This window comes from Spinacia oleracea, chromosome 5 (genome assembly GCF_020520425.1).
Source record: "Spinacia oleracea cultivar Varoflay chromosome 5, BTI_SOV_V1, whole genome shotgun sequence".
NCBI classification, from domain to species: domain Eukaryota; kingdom Viridiplantae; phylum Streptophyta; class Magnoliopsida; order Caryophyllales; family Amaranthaceae; genus Spinacia; species Spinacia oleracea.
In genome coordinates this window covers 4,698,927-4,721,367 of record NC_079491.1, presented here as the reverse complement: position 1 = coordinate 4,721,367, position 22,441 = coordinate 4,698,927, and the positions used below count along the sequence as shown (strand labels likewise).

The 22,441-nt window shown below is 35.9% G+C and overlaps 2 protein-coding genes across 8 annotated transcripts; one reads left to right on the top strand and one right to left on the bottom strand.

The window, feature by feature from the left end:
* Nucleotides 1-697: 697 nt before the first annotated feature.
* On the bottom strand, nt 698-9,201 carry LOC110780418 (uncharacterized). Of its 7 annotated transcripts, none has more exons than XM_056828610.1 (7): nt 7,835-9,179; nt 5,085-5,367; nt 4,841-4,993; nt 4,003-4,379; nt 2,056-2,267; nt 1,868-1,935; nt 698-1,777 (listed from the first exon to the last, which is right to left on the bottom strand). In XM_056828610.1, the coding sequence occupies exons 1-7, from the start codon at nt 8,929-8,931 to the stop codon at nt 1,253-1,255; spliced, it is 2,715 nt and encodes a 904-aa protein (XP_056684588.1). In that variant the 5' UTR covers nt 8,932-9,179; the 3' UTR covers nt 698-1,252. The 7 variants fall into 7 exon arrangements, 6 of the variants coding, with proteins under 6 accessions (XP_056684588.1, XP_056684589.1, XP_056684590.1 ...); XM_056828611.1 differs by having other exon boundaries at nt 4,003-4,376; XM_056828612.1 differs by having other exon boundaries at nt 4,003-5,367; nt 7,835-8,218; nt 8,658-8,810; nt 8,902-9,143.
* Nucleotides 9,202-17,818: 8,617 nt separating this feature from the next.
* On the top strand, nt 17,819-21,949 carry LOC130461101 (rRNA biogenesis protein rrp36-like). Its single transcript, XM_056829032.1, has 4 exons — nt 17,819-18,324; nt 20,524-20,861; nt 21,049-21,119; nt 21,223-21,949. Exons 1-4 carry the CDS (start codon nt 17,843-17,845, stop codon nt 21,592-21,594), a joined length of 1,263 nt encoding a protein of 420 aa, XP_056685010.1. The 5' UTR covers nt 17,819-17,842; the 3' UTR covers nt 21,595-21,949.
* The last annotated feature ends 492 nt before the right edge of the window (nt 21,950-22,441 follow it).

The window sequence follows — 22,441 nt, the reverse complement described above, 5'->3', positions numbered from 1 at the left end:
CCCTATAATGACCATGTCCAATAAAGGCCCTGTCCAATAAGAGCCCTGCCCAATAAAAGCCCTATTAACTTGACCCTAACCCTATATCCATTGGACTACCCTGTCCAATAACCAGGTCTAATGTGCAATAATGATAAGTTAATGGTACAAAATAGCATCACATAGACAAAGTGGCCGATATAGTATGCTTAAAAATGTCAGAACTGAGAAAGATGATCTGGTACTGTACTTGGTACACAATCCTGAATGACTGAACTTGCCAATTTGGATTGGTCTTTGTGTATTTTCACTGAAAACCCAAATGCTCATTTCCCAAAGTAACATACTTTAACCCAGATCAAAGTAGCAACTTCCGAACAACAAATAGAGCACCACGGAAAATTGATAGGAATAGCTTGTATGGCGCCGTACATAAAAAGGATCAGTCCAAGCACCAGTTCCAAAACTACACAAATGCACATTTCAACCCAACTACAAATTGCAAACTGCAAAGAATTCAAGGCAGTCAACTCCTAGTAAAATTGGCATTGCAACAGCTGAAATGTATAAAAACAGTACCCAAATTGCCAAACAAAGAACACCAACAGCAAAAATTATATAATCCAATTATGTCAATCTCTATCAGGCATTCAGGCTATCCAATTATGAAATCTGCTTAATTCAAAGTCCGTACTAAAATCCTCACAAATTGGCAAGATTAAGGAGAAAATTCAACAAACACTAACAAAGAAGAATCATGAACCGTAAGTTACAAATCAAAATAGTACAGAAAAAATCGAAAATCAATGAAACCCTAATTATAGCACAAATTCGACAATCTAAGCACAAATTCGACAATAAAAAACATAAATTCAACAAAATAAAGCCAAAATAGTACAGAAAAAATCGAAGAACAATGAATTTCAACTTGAAACAGATGAAAGAATCAAAACAACATCATCTGGGAAAGAGAGGATAGATAGAGACGGAGGTTGCAATCATTACCTAAGAAGACGAAGAAGAACACCACCGAAGAAACGAGAGAGGAGTTGTGCTGTTGTGTTGTTAGGAGAAAGGAAAGGTAACGGTTACCTTTGGAGTTTGACCAGTAACTTAGGGGAGAAATAGGTTACCCACAGGTAATGGTAATTCTTACTCCATACCTCTAACCAAACATTCAGTAACGGTATCGGTTACTTAAATCCGTTTCCAGACCAAAAAAACGTCATACCAAACATCCCCTTAGGTGATTTAGAACCCACAATCATTCAATTTATGACAATCCCCCTCCTAAAGGTATGTCCAAGTCCATATCCACTTCTCCAGAAAAAGAAATCATCTTGGATAGATTTGCCTTGTCTTCTTTCAGTTCTTTTTGTATCCCATCAAGTTTATCTAATTCCGCAAGGAGGTTTGATCTGCGTTCCTTGGCTTGGTCTTCTAACTGGCTGAGCTTGTTTAAGGTTTCTATCACGGGCTTGCTTTTGTACAGTCCTACTGCCTTCTCAACACAAGGAATTAACCAGTCGACTTTAAAGCGCATGCATTTCAAGTCAGACAATGCAGAGCTCAGATAATCAACTTGGCAATCACTCAAAGACCTGACTGAGTTACCCTCGAGAATGAGTACCATGGTAGCAAGTGACTCTAGCGCTCTAGCAATCATATCACCATTACACATCACACTATCTTCTATGATGTTCCCGTGCTTTGACCAAATCTTTTGCAATGTTGGGACTAGACTAGGCTTTATATCAAGTCCTTCAAATTTGATTGTTGAACTATCACTTCTGTTGCTCTGCCAAAAGAATGAAAGGGGAACATCATACTAGGTCCTAGAAGTGGGATGAATAGAAAATGATAGGATAAGCGTGGTTTAAAATATTACTTGGTTTGCAGAGGTTATGTAAGCCCTGGATACGGAGTGTAAGATATCCTCCCTCGAAATCTCTGGATCTAATCAACAAGAAAAATGTTTGGCCCAAAATCTAAGAAGGGGGGAATGTCCAATTTCAGACATCTTTATATAGATGGAAGCATCCCCTCGAAAATATTTATAGATTGATGCAATATTACCTTCATCAGCTAAATGATTTATAGCATTCATGGTAGGGGATCCTGTAGTGTTCTTTTCATCTGCTGAAACAGCAGAAATCTCAGAGATCTGTGTCTCAGGTTCAGGTTCAAATGGGGGCGCACACTCATGCTGAGTACGCTCTTGCAGAGATGCACCATCTTCACAGCTTTGGACAGGTTGCTTCTCTTCATTCTTTTCCTTGTCAGCCACCCTTCACAAACACACATCAAACTTCAAATTTGAGAACTCTTCTTCACATTACATAAACATGTGATTAAGCATTAGAATTATTTTTCCTGCTTGACTTGACAGAAAAAATATGATTGTGTCATCTCATACCAAAATATGCTTGTTCTGAAGAAAAACCCTTTTGTTTTTATTAGCACTATTTATTCTTCACGAACGCCTTGTCTCAAATTTAATATTTACCCAAGGTGGTTACACTTACAGGAGTGTATCATGCAAGCCTAAGGTATGGTTACCAAATAAAGATAATTTTTACGAACTTGCATGATAACACACTTCTGTCACACACTTTGATCTTGTAAGGATTAGAGAGGAAATGCATGATACTCCATAAAAACATAAAACAACACTCCTAGCATATCATTAAGTGCTTGCAAGATAGCCTTAGCGCCCTTAGATTTGAGCAAAATACAGAATGTCGTGGATGGGAAAGGAAATGTATAGCAAATTAAAAATGTAGTCCACAACAGATCCTACATTGTTTTCCAACGAGCTAGGTTACCATAAAAAGGTTGCAAATGAGGGAAAACAGAAAAGCAGTGTCTCAAAAGTTGCTGCAGCAAACTCAAGCTCAACAATCAGCTCAGGCAACAGCTTGCGCAGACTTGCAAGCTTCTGCAGTCAGCTACAATCAAGTCCAGAAACATCCAGAGTAATCTAGCCAAATCAAAGGTAGATAAGAAGCTTGACAATCATGGTTTTGGAATTGTGGATTCACTTAGAAGGTTATTAGAGAAGCTCCCAGCCTCCCAGAGTCCCAGCTTAAGAGATTCTCCATAAACAAACTGCAATAGCTATGCAGCAGTGCTGTTCTTCTTTTGTTGGAGTTTGATATGTTGTGTTTCTATTGGTCAGGATAAAAAAAAACACTGATGTATTTAATCAACTTGTATAAATAACCTTAAGCTGATAGTTTTTCTTTCAACAAAACATAAATAAAATATCTCTTCAAGCTGAAACTACAACTATGGATGATTGGAGAAAATTCTCTGTTTCTTCAGTTTTAGTTCAAGAGATATTTAAGTTCAACATTTTATGAGCTTAAAGTCTTAAATAACATCCAATGAGCAAGGTTACCAAAAAACGCTTCAAATGAGGAAAAACAGGAAACTATTGTCTCTAATTCAAACCAACAAGGCCTATATCTCGAATACACAAAAAACACTACAACATATGTGACATATCTCTAACCAGCACAACCTTCGGGACAAAAGATGCTTATTGACAAGCTTTGTGCACAGAAAACGTCATGGAGATTAAGTTTCTTTTTTAAGAGAACTCGAAAAACCAGAGGAAGTCCTTTATTTATGACTAAAAATTCTTACCCTTAAATACCTTTCAAGTCTTGAAAACAACCTTCTCTTTGAGTAGTCTGTTTATACATACCTAACCTAGCAACTTCTTCATCTACACATTACTGTTAAAACCATTACAAGGAACTTTAGATTTCTAAACAAAATAATTGATTATAAATTCAATTTGTAAGTTTCCGCATTTCCTATAATTGAATTTGTGTTAACTTGTTTCCCTTTTCTAAGTTCAGATTCCGTGCAACATATGACACATTCCACAAGTGCTATTCCAAATAAAGGTTTTCAAGTGTGGAAACAGTAAAATAAAAATAAAAAATGAAGAACAGTACATGTTAAAACTGTATGTTAAAAGGAATAGAAGATCATTGATGGTCATAAATTACTTACCTATGGGATTGTGAGGGAGGGACCTGAAAAACCCAAGAAGGAGGTGAGCAAAGATGAAGAGGGAAACCCGGGTAAGATGAAATGGGCATGAAAGCATGAGAATTTCCTCCAAGCTGGTATAAGTAAATCCCTCCCTTATCTTTAGGGATCTCAAAATCAACACCAGAATAAGAAGGGAAAGCATCATGGGTGAAAACAATGCAATTCCTTAACTGACAACCAGGGAATTCTTCAGCAGAAGCAAAGAAAATGTAATCTCTGGTGACAAACAGCACCAGACCACCATCTTTATTCCCAAAGCTCTGAACCTCAACACAGTTCCATGACTTTGATAACCAACATTGCATAGATAACTGGTAAACCTTGAATGTTTCCTTCTTCCTCGCAACCAAATACAAATTCTTAAAACATGATGGAGATGTGACAAGGCGCTTACGATAACTAATTTCATGTAATTCCATCTCGTAACAGGCAGCAGCACAATGGAGTGTTTTAGAAACTGGAAATTTCGTACTTGAATACAAGTGGTATATGTTTCCTTTGCGGTCGATTGAACAAATCGACCGCCTAAAATCAACAATATCATCAGTTTGTTCATCCCAACATTCACCTTTTATCATAGATAAATATTTAATCCCTTTGGACTCGTAATCATAAATTCTGTATAACCACATCAAACTCTCAACGCTGAAAAGTGGTGAAAGGCTATTAATATTGCTGATAACAAGCTTATGCTTGGCTACGAAGATCTGGGAAGTGTGAAATTGAGATAAATCGAGGTTTTGGGGGATATTAATGAGAGGAGTACCAAAGAAAGGGTGGAAAAAGAGATTAGTACCTTCAGACATCTTGACGGAAAACACCATCCACGGCGTACAACTAGAGCCAGAGACACCGCGGGGGCGGAGGAGAATGATTGAAGAAGAGAAGCACGTGTTGTTGATGGAAGTGGACACAGAAAAAGCGGTTGATTTCCGCCATTTCTTGCAGACTGATCGGAAACTGCGCAAGCTGTTAACATCATTTCCCAGGAATTTGATGATAGACTGAAGCAATGGTTGAGGGAGATCTGACCAGATTACCTTCTGGTGAGTACAAATCTGCAGCAGTTTCAATTTCTTTATTTTAGACGAATTGGAAGGTTGGGAGTCGGGCTTGCACTTGATGATTGAATCCTCTGTTTCAAGGGAGTTGTGGGATGGTGTGGTGAGGTTGCAAGGAGAGGAAGCAGGCTTTCCGGCCATAATGACTGGAAGTGGGGGTGCACACTCATGCTGTGTACTATCTAGCAGAGATTCACCATCTTGACAGCTTTGAACAGGTTGCTTCTCTCCATTCTTTTCCTTGTTACAGCTGTCAGCCACCCTTCACAACACACAGAAAACTTCAAATTTGAGAACTCTTCTTCAGATTACATAAACATGTGATTAAGCATTAGAATTTTTATATCTGCTTGACTTTATAGAAAAAATATGATTGTGTCATCTCATACCAAAATATGTTTGTTCCGAAGAAGCATCCTTTTGTTTTTATTAGCACTATTTATTCTTCATGAACGTCTTCTCTCAAACTTAATGTTTACCCAAGGTGGTTACAAGAGTGTATCATGCAAGCCTAAGGTGAGGTTACCAAATAAAGATATTTTTATGCACTTGCATGATAACACAATTCTGTCACACACTTTGATCTTGTCTTTGGTTACAGAGGAAATGCATGATGCTCCATAAAAACATAAAACAACAGTCCTAACATATCATTAAGTGCTTGCAAGATAGCCTTAGCACCCTTAGATTTTAGCAACATACAGAAAGATCATGGATGCGAAAGGATATGTATAGCAAATTTAAAAATGTAGTCCGCAACAGATCCTTCATTGTTGCCATCTAGTGAGTGAACTGCATCCTTCATGGTCACATCTTAGAAGAGAAAGAAATAGCATTAACAAGAATCCAACATTATAGCAATCTAATAAAATAAGTTGTCCACAACAACTAAAGGGCACACCCAAGATCCACCAGGTTATGAAAAAATCTTTGAAATGAGGGGAAAACAGGAAAGCAGTATCTTCTAATTCAAATCAACCAGGCCAATATCCTTGAATACAGGAAAAACTACTGACACCAAATCTCTAACAAGCATGACTCTCTGGCAAAAAAATGCTTATTGAAAAAGTTTTATGAATGGAAGCTCTCATTGTAGATCAGTTTAAGAAAACTCGAAAACTCAGGGGAAGCCCTGTTTCATGTGATACCTTTCAAGTCCGGAAAATAACCTTTACTTCATGAAGTCTTTTTAAATATACCTAAACTAACTCTACACTTAATATGGATAAAGAGGAAATGGAAAGAAAAGGAGGGAAAGAAGTACCCTTGTTTGGATAAGGGGTGGGGAAAGAAGGAGAGCTCTTTAATGAACACCATCCGTAAAAGAAAATAGGAGAGTTTTTTTTTTTTTGGTAAGCAAGTTTAGATGTATATTTCAATTCCCAAACATCTTTTTACAACTCAAAGGGGAGAGGGCACCATGAACAGACCTGATTACATCAAAAGAATACATCATTTACAAATGTTATCAAACCAAATTCTATCCTGAGAGCTAATCCTAGGACTAACACTATAATATCTATACTTGACATCTCCTTTTAGTTTCTTTATGAAACTGTCTATGCACACTAATTTTTGGTGCCAGTATACTTCATTTTTGGCCTGCCACAATTGGTAAATCAGAGCTACAAAACATGTTCTATACACCCCTTTTCTGAATTTGGAGCAGTTTCCATTTCTCAAGCCTCTGATTAAACCTTTGATACTTCTGAACTTTTGACTAAAGCCGAGCCAAGCTCTGACAGCATCACAACATCTCTTACTATATACATATTCAAAGAAAAGGTGGTTGTGGGTTTCATCCGCAGTCCCACACTTTTTGTCTGCGATTATACCAAAATTCATCAGTCTGTCCTTTGTTTTTAGCCTTTGTTCATAACTAACCAAGGTATAAACTTGTGTTCAGGAATAGCATACCTTTCCCACACAATGGTGTCCCAACGACATCTGATTCCTGGGGGTTTGAGACACTCATACACCTTACTAATAGAGTATTTACTCCCCTGCCCCAGCTGAGCAGGATTATACACACTCTTCAATTTTTTCCTTTACTACACACACTTGTTTCCAGTACCAAGTGCAGTTACTCTTAGGCATATAGCTCCACCAATCCTGATTCTTCAAGTAGACGCTATTTACCCATTTTACCCATATATTCTTGTTTAGAGGCTATGGCCCAAACATGCTTTCCTAAGGCTGCTACATTCCATACCTCAGTGCCCCTAATTCCCAACCCTCCATATTTCTTTTTCTGACAAATGATATCCCAGGCTACACGACCAGGAACATTGCAAGCTGTTTTTCCATGCCACAAGTAGGCTCAATAAATATCATTCATAGATTTTAAAACTGTTTTGGGAAGAACCATTACTTGAGCCCAATAGGAGAGATTTGAAGGGAAAGTAGAGTTCCACCTTACCCTTTCTTTTCCCTCCCCTTCCTTCCCTAGATTATTGTTAAAACCATTACAAAGAAATCTAGATTTCTAAAACAAAATAATTAATCATAAGTTCACTTTATACGTTTCCACATTTCGTAAAACCCAAAACCGAATGTGTTAATGTATTCAATTGATTCCCATTTCTAAGTTCCATTTCCGTGCAACATATAACACATTTCACAAGTGCTATAATACTACTTTCTACTCCAAGTAAAAAAAAACAGAACTGTACATGTCAAAAAATAAAAAATTAACAGGAATAAACGATTATTGATGATTAATTATATACCTATGGGATTGAGACTTGGGGAACTCAAAAACCCAAGATGGAGGTGAGCAAAGATGGAGAGGGAATCCCGGGTAAGAACAAATCGGTATGAAAGAATGTGTATTTCTTCCAATCTTGCAAATATAAATCCCTCCACTAACTTTAGGGATCACCAAATCAACAACACCGGAATAAGGAGGGAAAGCATCATGGGTGAAAACAATACAATCCTTTAATCGAGAACCAGGAAATTGTTCAGTCGGAACAAAGAAACTGTAATCTCTAGTGGCAAACAGCACTAATCCATGGCCACTTTTACCCCCAAAGCTAAGAATCTGGAAAAAGCTCCATGTCCGTCTTGACCTCCCATTGTTACACTCGAATATCTTTAACATGTTCTTCTCCCTTGCAACCAAATACAGTTTCCCATTAGGTGATGTTGAAGAAGTTGTCACAAGGCGCTTTCTATATCCCACTTCATGTAATTCCCCTTCATTACTAGCAGTAGAACACAGTGTTTTCGAAACTGGAAAGTTCTTTGTTGAAGAAATGAAATATATGTTTCCTTTCCTGTCTACGGAGTAAATAAACCACCTAAATTTTACAATGTCATCAGTTTGTTCATCCCCACATTCAACCCTTTTCGAGAGTCGAGATTTAGAACCTCGCTGTAAATTCTCATGGCTGAAAAGAGCCGACAAATTATCAACCACGCCGCTAATATCAGCCTTATGGTAGGCGGCGGGGTCGGAGATATAGGAGGCGTGAAATTGAGAGAAATTGAGGGTTGGGGGAAGATTAACTAGAGGGGTACCGGAGAAAGGGTGGAAAAAGAGGGTATTACCTTGGGCGATATTGACGGAAAACACCATCCATGGGGTGGAGTTAGCGGCTGAGTCACCACGGGGGCGGAGGAGGATGACGGAGGAAGAAAACCCATTGTTGTTGACTGAAGGGGGCACAGAATAAGCAGTTGATTGGCGCCAATTTTTGCAGACTGATCGGAAACGGCGCAAGGAATCCACATCATTTCCCAGGAATTTGACGATACATTGAAGCAATGTTTGGGGGAGATCAGACCAGCTTACCTTTCGACGATTATAGCTACAATTCTGCATCGTCTCTCTTTCTCTCTCTTTCTTTCTCAGCTACTCCGGCGGAACCTCTTACTGCCGGAATGTTCTGTCTGGAATTGGGGGTTAGCGGGGAGTTGGTACGTGGAAACGGGTTTGGGATGAGTTGACTACTTGACTTTTTTTTTGGGAAATTCTCTTTGGTAGCAATGAACTCTCGTAAATTCTTAATGGTAGCAAAAAATGAGCACCTAATTTTTAATTAAGCAGAACAACCTTTTGTGGTACCATCCTATGTTTTCCCGGCGAGCACGCAACGAGGGTTCATCCTATTTTACTGGCCAAGTCCTACATCCTAATGATATGGTTTTTTGGTTCTTTCAATTCGTTGCGTTTATAACTTACGCAGTACTATTTTCTCATATCTTGACAGTTGACAGCTATACAAAAATTTAAAACTTGAAAGATACATAACAATTTGGTGATTTAGGTGGGGTGGTCGTCAATGGATGATCCAATTGCGTAGTTCTTCAAGATAATCCAGTAAATTAAGAACATGGGAGATACGTTGGTATTCAAACATATCAAGCATGAAGCTGAGGTGTATCAGTGTATGTTCTTCGTTTATTATGATTTCTGTTTTCTTTTGCTTTCTTTAGGTGCAATACATATTTGTAATATATTCCCGAACTACTAAAAATATATTGTAAGTAAAGTCTGGACTTTTATATACAAACTTTTAGAAAAGACGGTCTTACAGGAAAGACCGCCTTGTTGTCATCTTATTGCCACGTCATTATTGATATCAACATAATATCAACTTTATTTTTATTTTATTTTCTGAAAATATATAATACCAATTTTCATTTCTCTCTCCTCACAACTCTCGGTTTCTCTCTCTCCTCAAAACTCTCTCTCCTCAAAACACCTGCCTCTTTCTCTCTCCTCAAAACTCAAAACTAATTCCATGGCCACCACCACCAAGAGGTGGTCCACGAAGGGGGTGCGATGGCGGTGAGCGGCTACGAGCTACTGGTATCGTGCAAGGAGGCGCGCGGTGGTGATGAAACGAGATCTACTGGTTTATTGTGGCTCGTGGTGGTGGTTGCGAACGTGAATGACGCGACGGCGACCAGCGAAGTCGATTGCGGCGTTTAGCATCGGGAGATCCTGGTGGCCGGCGGGATAGGGAAGCGAGAACCAGAGCGGCGAAGGAAAGAGAGGAAGGAGAATCCGGCGTCGCCGCCTTGCCGCCGTCGCCATCGAAGGTTGTCGGAAATCCAACTCCTTCGCGCAACCTATAAATTTCCGGCTTCTCTCTCGCTCTAACTAAATCTTCAAGGTATGTAATTCGTTTTTTATTGTTGTCGATTTTGATGGTTGAAGCTATGTTCCGTTGCCGATTTTGTTGTTGGACCTACTTTTGATTCGTAGGTTGACTTGTCGGAGATATATTCACCTCGATCTGTTGATGCTAGTTTGATCGATCTGGTGATGATTTCGATTAGGTTTTTCGGTATTCGATTAGGTTTTTATGTCAATTTGATTGAATTCGATTTGGTTTTCATGTCAATTAGATTGAATTTAATTAGGTTTTTATGTCAATTAGATTGAATTTAATTAGGTTTTGTTGTACAGGTCTGTGGTACTATGCATGCTTGGTGTCTGTGAAGAAACAGGGCTGTTGTTGGCTCTCCACAACGCTGCGACTGGTGGATTTCTGACAGGAGGAGGATTTGCCACTGGTGGTTGCTTCTGGTGGTTGCCGTGGAGGCTACAGCCGCCACTCTGGTGCTGGAAGTTGCGGTGCTCATGCTTGTTGGTGCTCGGTGTTGCTCATGTTGTTGGTGTGGTAATCGGACCAATTGATGCAGAAAGGAAGCCTTGCGGTGGCTGCTAAGACTTGCGTTGTCGCGAATGAACAATTGATTACTGTTATTTAATTAGTTTTAGGTCTTTTGTTTCAGTTAAGAATATGGTTCTTTTAGTCAAGAATGTTGCTGGTTTAGTTAAGTATGTTGATGGTTTAGTTAATTTCATTTCAAGTGCTTCTTTTAGTTATAATTTATTTTGTTTTAGTTACGAATATTGTTGTTTTAGTTACAATAATTTCATTTTAGTTAAGAATTGTTTCATTTTAGTTAAGAATAATCTTGTTTAGTTAAGATTAAATTTATGAGTTTTAGTTAAGATTTTCTGAAATTTAGTTAATATTTTCTAATTTTAGTTACGAATTTTCGAGTTTAATTTAAAAATTCTGATTTTCTATGTTTTAGTTATGAATTTATAAGTTTTAGTTACGATTTTCTTGGTTTTAGTGAAAGTTTTTTGAGTTTTAGTTACGTATTTTTTAGTTTCAATTCAGGGCTTTAGTTTCGATTTTTTGAGTTTCACGAGTTTAAGTTACGATTTTCTTGGTTTTAGTTAAGATTTTTTGAGTTTTAGTTATGTATTTTTGAGTTTTGGATAACGAATTTCAGAGTTTTAGTTAAGATATAAAATTGTAAGCATTGAAACCAATTAGTTAAGTAATTGAATCAATTAGTTAAAAAATTAAACTATTAAGTTAAGCTTCAGAATCAATTAGTGTAATAAATTAGTTAAGCAATGTAACATATTAGTTAAACCATGCAACCAATTAGTGAAGCATTGAAATCAATTAGTGAAGCACTGGAAGCAATTAGTGATGCACTGGATTTAATTAAGTTAACCAGTGGAACTAATTAGTTAAGTTTGAGATTCAATTAGTTAAGCAACGAAACTAATTAGTTATACAATGAAACCAATTAGTTAAGCAATGAACCAATTAGTTAAGTACTGAAACCAATTAGTTAAGTACTGAAACCAATTAGTTAAGCAATGGTATCAATTAGTTAAGCATTGCAACTAATTAGTTAAGATTTTATGAGTTTTAGTTAATAAAATGTTTGTTTAATTTAATAACTATTTGACTCATAAGTTAAACTATTTTGTTATTCAATTAGTTATGATTTTATTACTTTTAGTTATGTTTTACACTAGTTTAGTTAGTACCAAAAAAAAAATTGAAAATTTTAATTTCAAAAAAAAAAATTTCGAATCGGGAAAAAAAAGAAAAAGTTTAAGGCTGAAATTCAATTAGTTAAGCCTGAAATCCAATTAGTTAAGTTTGAACTCCAATTAGTTAAGTCTGAATTCCAATTAGTTAAGCCTGAAAAAAAAATCTAAATTTTTTTTTTCCTAAAAAAAAAAATTTTTAAAAAAATTCAAAAAAAAAAAATTCAAAAAAAAAAAAAATATGCTGACGTCAGCATGACGTCATCACATGCGCCAACATGGCTGCCAACTGGGCTGCCAACAAGGCGGTCTTTCCTGTGAGGCGGTCTTACACAAAAGTTTCTCTTTATATATTGTATCCTTTTTTGTACATATTTATTTTAATGCTATTACATAGAAAATTTTAAAAAATAATGCTATTTGGGAGAATTTGGCAAATATTTTGCTACCATTGATAATTTGCAAGAGCTCATTGCTACCAAAGAGAATTTCCCCCTTTTTTTTTTGACAGCTTGACTTGAGTCTTTAGGGTGTACTCTCTCCGTCCCTTCATACCTGCTCCGCTTTCCTCTTAAAGGCGTCTCTTAATACGCGTCTCGTTTCTATAAATGACATACTTTTATTAATAGTACTGGATTAGGTAGACTAAATATATGTTTTCTGTTCTGAATAATTTGTTTAAACGAAGTTTTTAACAAAATAAATCAATTTTTATCAACGGATGTTGGAAAAATCAGATAAAATTAATAAATTATTATTTTATTTGGGTTGTAAAGTGATTAGTGTGATTGTAGGAGTTTAGCGTTTCGACAAAAATATTTAAGTTGGGAATATATAAGAAAAAAAACATACATCTCATCCCCGCCCCATCACCCATGACGGGTACAAAATTCATCTCGTTCCCTCCCCAACTGGTACAAATTAAAATCCATCCCCGCCCCATCACCCACCTCGGTATCCATCCCCACCCCATATTAATGCCAACACCCACCTAGTTTATCTTATTTAGCAAACATTATGAAAAAAAGTTAACTTCCATAACTAAAAAGTTCGAACAAACAAAATTAAAAGTCTCGCCTAAATTCATACTATGACATACTATAAACAAATCCAAACGCATAAAAAATTGTTCAACTTTTTATCTTCTTTAAAATTATCTATTCACGTGGAAAATGATACTCGGGTAGGATTGACGAGTATCAAGCGAGATGGGTGGGGATGGGGCAAGGTGGGCGAGGATGGGGCGGGTCAAACACAAAATCCACACCCGCCCCATCACCCTTTGATTTTTATACTCATCCCCGCCCCATCACCCGCCAAACCTCCCTTCATCCCTGCCTACATCGGATGGATGCGGGGCAGATCTCCCATAAAACCCGACCCCCTAACATCCCTAGTCTTCCGATCTCCTTTTGATAACAGTAGCCTTTCTCCTCGTAACATACGCTAATCATTAAACCTTGATTTAAAAAAAGTCTTATGATTTATACTCCCTCCGTTTATTTTTATTTTTTACGTGTTCTTTTTAGGGAGTTTTACAATGTTTGTTACCTGGGAAAATCTTTCCTTTTATAAACTTATTATATTTTCATTTGTTATGCCAGTTTTTAATTTTAATTGGTCCAATTTTTTCAACTCATTAAATTTCTTTACAATTTCTCAAGTATGTTAAGTTAGCCATCTGTGTGCTTTTCTATTATGGGTTCATTTTGATAAATAAAACAATCTTATTGGTTGTTGTAATGATTAGTGGATTGAAATTTTACTTGGGTTTATTTTTTTAATAAAAAAGAAAAACAACTTTTTTTATTATGTACGTTAATAAACGTGCAAAAGTCTAAACGTAACAAACAAAAAGGATGTAGTAGTTTTAAAAAAAGTGTTATGATTTATAGTTCTAAAAAAAAGTTTTATGATTTATAGTTTTAAAAATATATAGCCCAATTACTGAAGAGCAAGAGGAAGATAAAGAGATTGGATGGATCAAGCCAATAAATATTTGTATTTACATGTTTCCCCGATTTATTGTTATACAACTATCACTATCATTTCTTAGAATTAAAAATGAACTTTAAATGTTATGCAATTTTCTATGTTTCGGTCAACCAACCAAACAACTTATCATGATATGCTTGGTGAAAATAATCATTTAAGAACTTTTAGGTTTAACGAATTTTTTAAAAGTTTATTCATTATTGTTCATTTTAACACTATTTGTACAATATTCGATCGTCTTTCATAATTTGTACTTGTACACAAGAAAGAAAATTTTATGTGAAATCTTGTTTAATTTAACTTGTTAATCTGTATATTTTTAAAAAATAAATAGCTATAATTTTGGTTATATAGGTAACTAAATATTTACGGTCAAAATTGAGTGATAATATGAGTGGACCATTGTAAGGTACTTGGACAATTGTTTTGAGGGATTAAAAATGAAACACTATTTTCCCACCAAAAGATATACTCCGTATAGACTATTAATTACCAAATTTATCGATTCTTTAATAAGAATTGAACAATGGTTTGTGCTGGTGTACGACCTCTTTTTTAATAATATTCAGGGTTTATACTAAAATAATATAATTTAGTTTTTAGCTTGAACAATTGTCTCTCCGCCCATAAAAATTATTTGGTACGTAGAATTAAATAAACATATTTTTCCATCAATTTCTACTAAAAGAATAAAAATAATTAAAAAGTTACACGGTAGTACATATCACTTCGTAATAAACATTTATTTTTCAAGTTACATCTTCATGTGTAGTAAAGATAATATCAAATAGTTGGTTAAGATCACTACAACAAACAGGATCAAAATGGACAAAAATTGTCGCCTTTTTTGATCAAAAAATCGCCCTCCTGTCCTTTAAGGGGGACATAAAAATCGCCCTTTAAGGGCGACAAAAAGAACATCTCTCATTGGTTAATTGATGTTTAAGTGCTCCTTCCATTCCTCCGTAATTGTGGTTTAACTAACATCATATTTTTCTAAATAATTATCATTTATCATTAGCTTTTAGGAAGGGGAAAAAAACTTTCACTATAGTAACTTAAATTATTTCACTTAAATGTTCCATTTGTTATTATTATGGATCGAGTTTAGTGGAAATCTATACTAATATATTGAAAGGCGTTCTTAAGAATGTATATGTGTCACGTATAACAAGGATTGAACACTATACCTCTTTGTTAAAAGTTACACTTCAATTCCTACCATCTTAGCCAACCACAACTTAATTATGTTACATCTTTCTACATAAATATATATATATTCTTTTGACGTTAAATAATACATTAAAAAAAAGTGAATGTAAAAAAAAAGGAAAAAAAAAATAATGATTACTTAATTGTTATTACTTTTCTAGCTTAAGCCTCAAAAACAAAAAACAAAAAAAGGTGTAATAAAACAACTAATTTTGAAGAAAAGTATCCAACTTTGTTTTGATTTTCGAATGTGGGGTTTCATATTTGGAAAAGTTGTTGATCGACCACTAATCTTGTGTCGCCACCGTAATTCGATGTCATTTGATGTCGACGAAGACTCCATCTATATGTGCACATGTTTAAAAAATTAATAAACCCGAATAAAAGTAAGAAAGTGGGGCAACGCCCGAGCCACACACTAGTTTTCATTATATAGTGTACAAACCAACATTTAAGAGTTAGATGTCCATAAAAAAATACCCAAAATATCCTTAAATTTTAATGTATTATTTTAAATGGTAGTCGTACAAATTCTTTTAAAGACTTGAAGCACTCATCACATATCTTATACGTATTATATATTTAGTACTTTCTCCAATTCAAAATAGTTGAAACACCTTGTTTTTTGCACTATTTACATAATCTATACTCCGTACTTTGTTTATTTTTGATGATCTACACTTTAGGAGAAATACATATTCAGGTGGGATTTTGTTAAATTTGTCTTAATGTATATTTTGCGAAAATTAATTTTTTATAATTTTTATTTATTATTAGTTAAATATATTAATTATTCAAGATATGCATTAACAAGCGTGAAAAGCAAAGTGTTGCAAAAAAAAAAGAATCGGAGGAAATATTAACAAGGGCACATGAAAAAAATAATTTTTTTTTATCTATCTCTTTATCCCTTTCATATATAAGGGCTTAAACATAGTTCCATTTGTTATTATTATGGACTGAAGCTAAACGCTTGAGGATAGACCTGTCAAACGGGTCGGTTGGGTCGGATTGTCAAAAATTATTTTCGGGTTCGGATTTAATCAGGTCAGTCACTTTCGGGTTTGGGTTTACAAAAGCTTGTTCAAGACCCAAAACTTTCGGGCTCGGGTCGACCAAACGGGTTGAGAGATTTTGAAACGCGCATTTTTTTTTTTTATTAATTTAGGTAATAAATATACAAAATACGTGCACAAATTAACAAATTTTCCTACACAAGTTTATATTTAGTCAAATTCAATCATAAAATGACGTATGATTCAAATTTAAATCATATTACACACAATAATAGTAAAAATAACGTGTTTATTATGCTAAAAGTTCATCATAATTATCTCATTTATTACTATATAATGATTTTCAATCGGTCGGGTCAAAACGGGTTCGGTTGGATTTTGACCCATTACTTTTCGGGTTGCTTAGGTTCGGATAAAATCGGGTTTGGGGTCACAAAATCTTGTTCAAGAGCCATTATTTTCTGGTCGGGTTCGGATCGGTTTTCGAGTCAAGTCGACTCGAGGAAGGTATTCACCTGAAACACCTAAAACACTCTACATTTTGGCTCTGTTTGGCAACATTGGCTGAAAGTGACCTGAAACTGATAAGGTAGCTGAAACTGATAAGGTGTCACCTGAAACTAATAAGGTGCTGAAACTAATAAGGTAGCTATTCGTATTACTCGTTTAGTAGAACTAATTTCTTAAGTACCTGAAATTTTAGTATTTTCAATTGGTATATATATTTTAACGTCTATGATTATTTTCTTTTGTAGGAATAATTACAAATAAAATCATTTTTAAGACTTGAAGCACACGTAAGAAGTGTGCATAGGAAGAAGAAAGATCATAATTCATAAGGGCTCTTCCCATAATTAAGTTCATACCAACCAACATTTTCAAAACCGCATTTAAACTAGCTTCTTTAATTTACTCTCCACACTCTCCATATCTAACCATCTTCTTTATGATAAGCTAAAACACTACCAAGCTTAAAAGAAACCATAATGTCGGAAAAAATGTCGTGGGATCAAGATGAAGAAATCATCCACAAAATGTCAGAAAAACATAAAACAAGACAACAAATTCTCAAAATGATAAAGATGTTTTGTACTACAAAGAGGGAAAATGATCATTCTCCCCCCTCTTTGCATGCAAAAAATTCATCCCTTACTTTGCATCTTCCAATTCCTTTACCTTTTCATTGTTCCACCAAATTAGTCCTCCAAGGAAACTCGATCTACCTCATCACCCCTCCTCATTCGAACCCCGGGTCGGGTAAGGGGATGATCATGGTCCATGGATCGGATTCGGGCATGGGGAATATAATTAAGCTACGACATCCCCTTACCCGTAAAAGAAGCACGAGCATCCCACACGTCGGTCTGAATTTGATGCAGTTCCAACCTGAAAAGCTCGCTCAAGTGTACACTTTCAAAGAGTCTACAGGTCGTGTTAATAAAGTTCTCCTTTCCGCATCCTCATCTTCTCTGGAAATTTTGGTGTTGTACCACGAGGGTATATTAGGAAAACTCACTGTAAGTTTACCGGAGATCAAACCTCGAAGCGGTGTTTTTAACGACGGTAACAAAACGGAGAAGGTGGGGTATTGTTGGGAGACAATGAAGTTTAAGAATTTGGATGATTTGGTGAAGTTTAAGGGAATGTATTGTGTAATAGACAGGAGAGGTAGGCTTCATAAGTTAAACACTAAAACAATGACGGTGGCGGTTACCTTGGTGGCGCAACCAATTTGCGGTTTTGAAAGACCCGGTGACCGGCGGAAGAGGTTGGTGGTGGACCCCACATCAGGGGAGCTTTACCTGGTGGTGCGGGAGTATGTGAAAAGAGATGAACCGGTTGTTTTTAATGTCTATAAGTTTGACGAGGGAAGAAGGAGGTGGGATGAGATTAATTGTTTGCGAAATGGGAGGAGAGTTTTGTGTGTTGGGGTTGATTATTGTTTTTTTGTGAAAACTGAAGATTTTAATTTTTCTGGGTGGAAGGGGAATCGGATTCTGTTTGTTGCAAATTGTTTTACTCAGTATCGTGGTCAATCTGATGCACCTGATTTCAGATTGTTTGATGATGAAGAGGTTGATGTTGGAGTTCATAGATTGGGAGAAGGAAACAATTTCAGACTTTCTTCGAGTTTTTCTAAAATGTTTTGGCCTCCTCCGACTTGGTTTTTACCTGAAAGGTATGCATTTATTTATATGTGATAATATTTTCTTGCTTCAATTTACTTGTTACAGAAATTTGATAAAATCTGGTTGATTTGTTTGTTCTTATAAAGAAACCAAACAAGTAGCTAGTCAAATTTCGATTCACTTGTTACAGAAATTTGATAGTTTTTTTTAGACTGGATCAAACGGCGGGGCGGGGCGGGTTTGGGTTGGGCCAGGGCATAAAAATCAGCCCACTATGTCGGGCCAGACCGGGCAGGGCCGAGATTTGTACACAAACCCGCTATTTTCGGGCCTAAAATACCGGGCTTTTCTGGGCATTTTCGGGCCGGGCCAAAATTATAACTAAAAAGTGTATTTTTGTGTTTTCCAAACCCGTCCCAGAAAAATTAATTTTTCGGACCGGGCCCGGAAACCGGGCCGGAAAAATCTACCCAAACTCACAAAAAATTCGGGCGGGCCAGGCCGGGCTTGTCTTGATCAGGTCTAGTTTTTTTATTTGCGTGTTCTATGTAAGTCAGTATGTGTACTGCGCAGGGTACTAATAAATTAGGAAACAAAACAATTAAGTAGCTATGCAATCAAATTGTACGTCTCGTTTTTGGCCTAGTCATGAAGAAATATTTCATACTCCCTCAATCTCATTTTATTCGCTCCATTTGACCAATTTTTGTCAGGGCTTTTTGGTCAAAGCGGAGCAAATATAATGAAACGGAGGGAGTAATTGTGAATTTGTTATCGGTAATATGTGCTTCGTATTATTGATCAAAGTATCAAGGTTTGTAAGAAAATTAAAATTGGTTTGATAGGGTCACCAATCGTAAATTACTCACTTTCCGTTTTCCCCTGTTTTATGTGGAATTACTCACTTTTGCAAGCTTCTCCTTTTGTATTTTTGGGTGTTGTTTTGTACTATAACATGAAAATGGTAAAATGTTGGTGTACTATATATCATGGAAATAGTAAATTAAGTTTTGTTGAAGGGCTTGTGTTGGCTGTTGATGATGCTTATTCAAGCTATTCTGTAATCAGTAATTAATCATATGATTTTTTTTTTTGAACTTTCTGGTTTAGGGTGACAAATATATTCCTTTTGATCGTTGTAACCAATTATCAAATTAAAGTAATTGTTGATTTGTCATTGCTAATTTTCATTAAGGAAAAGGTAACAATCAAAAGCATTTTCCATGATTACATGACTTGAGAGATCGAGCTGAGTTTGAGCATTTCATAATCATTTATATTGTCTCGTTGTAAAGTACTAGTCAATGTTTTATGTAACACACTCGTAACTCGATGGATGAAAAGAAGTTGCTTACTTGGAGTTTAGAAGTTAGAACTATATATGTATAATGGATGAAGTACATGTTAGATATAATAGTCTTCACTTTGTTATGTGGGAGTTTTCTCTCACATGGAAGAAATATGAACCTTTGTATATCTTTAAATATACCCATGTGCTTGACTTATTAAATATGTTGTGCCTTGAGTCATTGGACCAAGTGGGGCATTGGGCTTGTTTGCTAGTGTTGGGTTAATTGGGTTAATAAGAGCATCTCCAATGGTTGTAGCTAGGGAGAGGGACTAGCTTGAAACTTTTATAAATTTCAAGCTAATAGCTAGACCATTTAAATAACAAGCTAGTTGCTAGCCGGCACGCGCACGGCTTATTTAAGGATCTAATTAACGATTTAATTAAATAGGATAATATCAGAGGCGGTTACTTTTGTAACTGCCATATTATTTTCCTATTTAACCTAAGGCAGAAGGTTAATGTTAATTACGTTTTTCATTCATATTTCTGATAAACACATGTTCTTGAGAATGGATGATATTGCTGTAATCCGTTCATATGATTAGGGAATCCTGGGGGTAGATTAGCTTTGAATCTCATCAGCAATTATAGTGGGGGCTAATATTATCCTAAGGACAGAGATAATCTCGTCCTAATCTAGTTTCTATAATTTCGTTTTCATATTTCAAAGTACAGTTTGTAACAGTACATGTTACAGTTGATGTGATTCAATGGTTGCATATGGCTAAAAAGCTTGTCTGATAAGCAATGAAGTTATTAATTACAATAGATGTCTACTACTACTAAGCTTAAACCATAGCAATATGATTATATGAAGTGGTTTTGTTCTTTATGAGTCAATAATATGTTCCATAGTTGTTCATCAGAGCTCTGACAGGATGTTTGTTTGCTTTTGAAGTGAACGCAATGATGATGATGATGAAGATGATGATGAAGATGAGGATGATGATGATGATGATGATGATGATGAAGATGATGATGATGATGATGATGATGATGATGATGATGATGATGAGACAAAGGCAGGCCCTTCCCGCCAGCAAGCTTCAGATGGAGTGGTGGATGATTCCTCTAGTCAGGAGTTTTCCGAATCAAGTGAACTTAACAGAACAACCAATTTCAAGCAGGATGAAGAAGAAGAAGAGGCGTGGACAAGTTTTTTCAATGAACAACCACATTCTTGTGCAGCAAATCACTCTGATGAAATAAGACCTACTCCAAATGGAAGAAGTACAGGTAATACTAATTAACCCCCTAGCTAACTAGTGATGAACTCGTATACTTTTTTCCATTTAATGATTCTTAATTGACATCAGAAAAGTCATTTTTCATGTCGAAGAAGAAAGATTAGGTATTTGTGAAGGTGTTTTTCAAGTCATTAACTCAATTATACAAGGATTTCTAATTATATTCATGTATATAGGTCCAAATTTATCAGAAGGGAGAGTTTTCATTGCAAATTCCACACCTGTAACTCCTTCAACTGTACAACAGGTAACCATAATTAATTCTCGAGAATGCTTTTTATTTTCAGTTGCGTAGTAAGATTACAGCATTCTCAAATATTGCACTCTTTGACTCTTTCGACCTGTTGCAGACTCGTAAAACTGGTTCATCAACTGTAAACTTTGAAGGGGTTGATATCAGGTCTGAATTCCTCCCAACATTAGAAACAATTTGGGCTAAACACGGTACCCTATTCGGTAAAAATTCTGTCCGTAGCAAGGCAATGCGAGCTTATGCCTTAGAGTCATTAGCAAAGCTCAACATCACACTCCAAAGGGCTAAAGTAAAGGACTTGACTGATTCGACAGTAGATGAGATACAATTAATTCTAGATGATCTCAACCGCGTAGGCTTAAAAGTGGACTGGTTAGCTCCCATGGTTGAGGAGGCAAAGACACAACATAATGAAAAGAAGCTGAGAATGGAGAGGATAAAGATGCTGAAGAAGATCGAGAAAAGCTGAAATTGACATGGAGGAAAAGGAGTTCATGGAAAGAAGCGCGAAGAAAAGGAGAGAATTAGAGGAGAAGATGACTCGTTTGTCTACTGGTATTATTTCTTCTGAGTTCTGATAAGATTATTGATCTGGATGATTTTCAGGCACTGTGATTTCAGATCAGTATATTTTGGTATTAAGTTTATTTTGCTTAGAACTGATGTCAATATGGTCTAAGGTTGATCTGAACCTCATACTCTGCCACCTTTGATGGCAAATTAACAAAGCATCATTTTGTATGTTATTTGAAGCAGATATCATTTTGTTTGTGTTAAAACTACATGATCGTGTAGTTTCAAGAAGAATTTAATGATCTTTAATTATCAAGTAAGCCTGGGTAGGATCTGGTTCAAACAGGGAGGAAAATGAAATGCTGCAATGTTATCTACACTACATTTGCTGCTAATTAAAGAGAAAACTATAGGAACTTTTTATGTCATGTACAATGTTGAGGAAGGTAACTAATGACATAGTTTGCATTCAACTTGTGTCATTTTTCTGTAGTTGTTTTTCAGCACTTGACCTATTGGCTATTTAGCTCCAAATGAGGGTATCGAAGTAGACCTGATCCACTTAGAGCCTGCCTCGGCCCCAAAACAACGGGTTTTTGGCGAATTTTTAAGCCCGTTTTGTCGGGTCTGGCCCGTCCTGTATTTTTTCTATTTGGGGTGGGTTTTAAGCAACTTAAAACACAAAATTAGTTATAAAATTGTCCCGGTCCAAAAATAACGATTTTGGCAAAATTAGGCTAGGTAATTGGGCCTGGACTGATCCCTTCTAATTTTTTGGATGGGATTTTGGGCAACTTTAAACC